This window comes from Chlorella variabilis (genome assembly GCF_000147415.1).
Source record: "Chlorella variabilis unplaced genomic scaffold CHLNCscaffold_5, whole genome shotgun sequence".
In the NCBI taxonomy this organism is placed as follows: Eukaryota; Viridiplantae; Chlorophyta; class Trebouxiophyceae; order Chlorellales; family Chlorellaceae; genus Chlorella; species Chlorella variabilis.
In genome coordinates this window covers 1707439-1712140 of record NW_005435083.1, presented here as the reverse complement: position 1 = coordinate 1712140, position 4702 = coordinate 1707439, and the positions used below count along the sequence as shown (strand labels likewise).

The window sequence follows — 4702 nt, the reverse complement described above, 5'->3', positions numbered from 1 at the left end:
CTGCCGCCTGCCGCCGCCGCCAGCAAGGGGCGGCCTGGCAATCCGGCTGGGCGCCGGCAGCTCACCGCGCTTCTCTACATCCGACTCCACCTCCGCCACCGCGGCGCACCGCAGGCTGAGGCGCCTGCACTGCGCTTGCAGGGGGCGGTCGACCAGGCCCAGGCGCCTGCCGGCGGCATAGGGGGAGCGGGCGGCCGCAAAGGGCACCCTGATGCCCCCCTGCAGAGCCGCGACGTCCTGCATGGCTAGGCGCTGCCCGACAAGCTGGTGCCCAATTGGCTGGCAACGAGCTTGGCGTGTATCGCCCCCAACGGCCTGAAAACTACTTGTGAGAGCAACGAGGGGTGCAGCTGTGCAGCGAGGGATGCCGTTGCGTGTGGGGGCGGAGGGGATAAAGTTGGCCGATGGGATGGCTGGGCCGGGAGGAAAGGCGGCGTTTTCGGGCGAAATCTGGCCACTGCGGCCTCTTTTGGCCACTGTGGCGCAGGTAGTGCAATTGCAGCACGCCCTTCAAAGCTGAAGCCGCTCAAAGATCAAACCGAGGACCACGGTTTCGGGGACGCACCCCTGTGCAGGCTTGTGGTGCTCTGCAGCTGTGCAGGAGCTTCAGGAAACTCTTGATGTCACTCATTGCGGGTGACTGCGCGATACAGCTTGCCCAGCAAGCTTTCCTGGGTGCCGCCGCCACAGCCCGTTGTTGACGGCGCTGCCGCCAGTTTTGAGCTGCGCCACAAGGAGAGCGGCTTGCCAGTGCATGCATGGATGCAGGTGCAGAACTGAAGCAGATCTTGTGATAGCAGCAAGCAGCTTGGCCGGCCGGCCGTGCTTCTGCCGCGCGCATCTATGCTTGCAAGTGCGGTCAACACAACAACTCCTCGAGCGCCGTGCGACACATGGACGTCAGGCTGCGCTCCCAGCATGCCCAAACGCGCCCATGGCTCTTGTGCGTCCCAGGGGATTGCCACGAAAGCCGTGCGCATGGCCAACGCATGGCCAATGCAGTGCAGGACGGCGGGGTGGCGGCAGTACGGGCGTCGTGGCCACATGTGGCCCTGCTGCTCTGACAGGCATTTCAGGGCTCCAGCTTGTTGTGTGCATTGCCCCAAGCGGCTGGCACACGCTGCTGCCTTTCTGGACCACTCCCCAAATCTCAATTTCACTTGGCTGCCCGGTAAACCCGCGTCTGTTCTGGCTGGCGAGGGGGCTCGATCACATGCCAGTGCCCGCAGTGAGCTCTGCGGCTGCTCCAGCCATGGCCCACCCAGTAATCACCCGGGCCTTCGGCGGCCCCCTGCGGCTGGCCCCAAGCCCCAGGCGGCCCCGCAGCAGGCCGCACGGCTGCACGCCCGTGCTGGCCACCGCCAGCTTTGAGGAGCTGCGCACGGCGGCGTCCGAGGCGGTGGCGTCGGCCCAGTCCAAGCTGCCGCTGCTGGAGCAGGCCAAGACCACGGCGGAGCGGGCCAAGGACCCGGCGGCGGACGCGGAGCGTGTGTGGCAGGAGGCGCACGCGCGGCTGACCAGGCTGCAGCAGGAGGCCAACAGCACCATCAAGCAGCTGCGGGAGGACGTGACGGCGGCGGCGGGCGGCGAGGAGGGCGCCACCGCCGCCCTGCTGGAGCGCCACGTGTCGGAGCGGCTGGAGCACTACCGCGTCAACCACAACCTGGTGGCATCCAACGACTGGAAGGCGAGGCACGGCTGCGGGTTACTGCACAGGCCCTGCTGAGGGTTGGTGGCGCTGTCTGGGGGGTGGTGGGCCCTCCAGAGCGCGACAGCATCCCCATGCCTGTGCCCAAACCCTGCTGTGCTGCCGCCGCGGGCGTCGGCCCGCAGGTGTACGCGCCTCGCGACCTGCCGCTGTCGTCCATCCCCGGCGGGCGCATGATGTACCAGCTGGCGGCGGCCGAGGTGGAGGGCGCCAAGTATGCGGTGGTGGCTCTGGGCATTGCCAACCCCTTCCTCTTTGACAACCTGCGCAGCCTGCTGCTGCACTGGGGCTGCACCGAGGGCGCGCACGCGGGCTGGTCGCAGCCGCCAAAGGGATGGCACACCTCGCCGGGCGTCAGCACGGTGAGCCGGCGCGGCCGGCACGTGGGGCCCGGCGGCCGGCACCAGCAACACCAACCTTGCCGAGCCCACCCCTGCTGTGCCTGCATCCAAGCGGTGCCAGATTCCACCCTGCCGGCCTGCCCTGACCCTCTCTGCCCCACCCCCGCCTGCCTTCCCCTGCAGCCCGCCGGCAGCCTGGCCTGGGAGACTGTGCTGGGTGCCTTTGCGCCGGTGATGCAGGGAGAGCCTGTCATCGACTCTGCCGCCTACTCGGTGGTACTGCAGGTCCCGCTGGAAGGTGGGCGCGATGGTACGGGATGGGTGGGGGAGGCAGGGCCCCGGCGCTGGAGGGTGCAATGGTGGCAGGCAGGAGGAGCAGCAGGCGGGGAGGCAGGGTGCACCGCAGGGGGCATCGCTGCCCGGCCGCAGCTGGGCTGCCAGGCAAGCAGTTTGCAGACGTGCGCCAGCTTCCCTGCCCACTCGCCTGCCCTGCAGGCTCCCTGGAGCTGCGGGGCGGCATCAAGGCTGTGCTGAAGCGGACCGACGGAGGGCAGCCGGAGTGGATCAAGGCGGGGTGAGTGGGGCGGGGCCTTGCGGGGCAGCAGCTGCACGCCTTGCTTCTACGAACACTGCTCTCTGCTGCCGTTCTGTGCCAGCCTGCCTCAAACTCCAGGTGCCCCCCACCTGCCCCGCCACGCTCCCTCCATGCCACCCCCGCTGCGCCACCCTTCCCTGAACGCTTGTCGGCCTCCTTTCTTCCTCCCCCCACGCAGACAGCACAACAATGGCGACTTCTTCCTCGACTTCCAGCCGGTGATCAACCACTTTGAGCGGCGGCGGCGCGAGGCGCAGGCGGCGGCGCTGGTGCAGGCGCGCTCCGCGGCGCTGGCCCGCGGCGACCTGTGGGAGGAGGATGAAGACGAGGAGGAGGAGGAGGAGGAGGCGGTTGACGCGGCGGTGGACGCAAAGGGCGCCGACAAGCTGGCAGCGCGCGACAGCGCAGACGCGCCCAGTGCCGCCAAGGCCAAGGTGGGGCCGGCGGTGCTCCTCACCCCTCTGCACCCCGCTCGGTGCCTGCTGCCGGCTGCCGCTGCCTCCGTCGGTGGCGTGCCCGGCCCTGGGGCTGCCTCCCAGAGCCGCGGCACCGCTCGTTCGGCGCCTGCCGTGGCTAACGCGCCTGCCGCCTGCCGTGCCACCCCGCAGGGCAAGGTGGTTGCCGGCAGGAAGGTCCCCGCCAAGGCCAAGAAGAAGAAAGCCAAGGAGGAGCTGCCGCCGCTTCCAGAGGAGGAGCCCGCCTATGTGCCCAAGCTGCCAGAGTGAGTGAGGGGCGCCCGCCCGCCTGGCTTGGCCGGGCAGGGCCGCAGGCCAGTGCTTTTGCCGCAGCTGCGTACCGGACTCTGTGCAGCAGGCTTTACCGCTAGCCCTCCACACAGCCGGCACCGCCTCTTTTGCGCGTGAATGCCCATGCAACGAGCCCCTGCCCCGTGCTGCCGCCGCGCCCTCCCTCTCCCCCCCACAGGTGGGTCGGCCGTGTGCAGCAGTTTGTGCAGCTGAGCGACCTTCCGCAGGACCGCACCCTGGCGCTGCACCTCAAGTGCCTCAACAGCCTGGCCACCGCCATCGCCGAGGAGGGGGGGCCCCACGGCATGGAGGCTCGCGTTCTGCTGCAGCGGTGCCGCGAGGCCGAGGACCTGCTGCACCAGCACGACCTTGCTGAGCTGTCCAGCCGCGCGGCGCAGCAGGAGAAGGAGCAGCTGCAGGCGATCTACAAGAGCGCCAGCGACGAGAGCAGTCACCTGATGCTGGAGCTGACCAGCGCGGCGGAGGCCGCGCGCCGCACCGCCGTCAAGCTGCGCGGCCGCGAGACGGGTGGGTGGGTGGCGCTGGTTGGCCTGGGTCTGCCGTTGTGCGGCGGCCCGGGGAGAGTGGAGGCAGCTGGCAGCAGAGGCAGCCAGCGCAGACCCCCTGCCAGCCGGCCAGCCAGGTTTGGCGGCAGCATGCCTGATGCGCTCGTCTGCGGCTTGTCACCGTGCTCTTGCCTGTGGGGCTGCCCTCCGCTGCCCTGCCTGCAGAGGTGACCCAGCGCGACCTGGAGGCCGTGGCGCAGCAGACGGCGCAGGAGCTGCTGAAGAAGAACATCAAGGGTGTGTGGCCCTTCAAGGAGGACCGCCAGCTGGTGAGTGGGGTGGGGTGGGGTGGGTGGGGGAGTGCTGTGGCCCCACAGCGCAAGCGAACAGCATGTGGCGCCACGGGGGCTCCGCACAGCACGCCAAGCAGCCAGTCGGCCTGCTTGCCGCCATGTCCGAACGCATGCCACACGCAACCGCCGCCCTGCGCTCTTGCCGGCTGCTCCGCCGAGCGTGACGTGTGTATGTGTGTGCGCCCTGGCTTCCCCCCCCCCCCCCCCTCATGGCCCCGCCGCAGGTGTTTGTTCAGCAAAAGGTGATGGAGGTGGCGGGCATGGATGCGGCGGTGGTGGTGCAGGTGTACGTGGAGGGGACCAAGGAGGCAGTCAAGGCGGCCACGGCGCCGCCGCCCGCAAACGGCGCCGCCAAGAACGGCGCCGCCGCGGGCTCGGCAGAGGTGGACGCCACCTTGGTGGCCGCCACGATGGGCAGCGACTCCACCGCGCCGGCCACCGTGCTGGCGACGG

General features: G+C 69.8%; 2 protein-coding genes across 2 annotated transcripts in view; one reads left to right on the top strand and one right to left on the bottom strand.

Moving 5' to 3' along the window:
• CHLNCDRAFT_57315 (hypothetical protein) overlaps positions 1 to 243 on the bottom strand; it is a gene marked incomplete at both ends in the record, with an annotated part of 2180 nt that extends 1937 nt beyond the window's left edge. Inside the window, one exon of the mRNA XM_005849597.1 lies at positions 66 to 243. Coding sequence (XP_005849659.1) covers positions 66 to 243 — 178 coding nt within the window. The remainder of the gene's footprint in view (positions 1 to 65) is intronic.
• Positions 244 to 1080: 837 nt separating this feature from the next.
• CHLNCDRAFT_57314 (expressed protein) overlaps positions 1081 to 4702 on the top strand; it is a gene marked incomplete at its 3' end in the record, with an annotated part of 4625 nt that continues 1003 nt past the window's right edge. The window contains exons 1-9 of the mRNA XM_005849847.1: positions 1081 to 1687; positions 1834 to 2070; positions 2233 to 2347; positions 2545 to 2623; positions 2823 to 3078; positions 3253 to 3365; positions 3569 to 3918; positions 4122 to 4225; positions 4474 to 4689. Coding sequence (XP_005849909.1) covers positions 1214 to 1687; positions 1834 to 2070; positions 2233 to 2347; positions 2545 to 2623; positions 2823 to 3078; positions 3253 to 3365; positions 3569 to 3918; positions 4122 to 4225; positions 4474 to 4689 — 1944 coding nt within the window. The 5' untranslated portion in view covers positions 1081 to 1213. The remainder of the gene's footprint in view (positions 1688 to 1833; positions 2071 to 2232; positions 2348 to 2544; positions 2624 to 2822; positions 3079 to 3252; positions 3366 to 3568; positions 3919 to 4121; positions 4226 to 4473; positions 4690 to 4702) is intronic.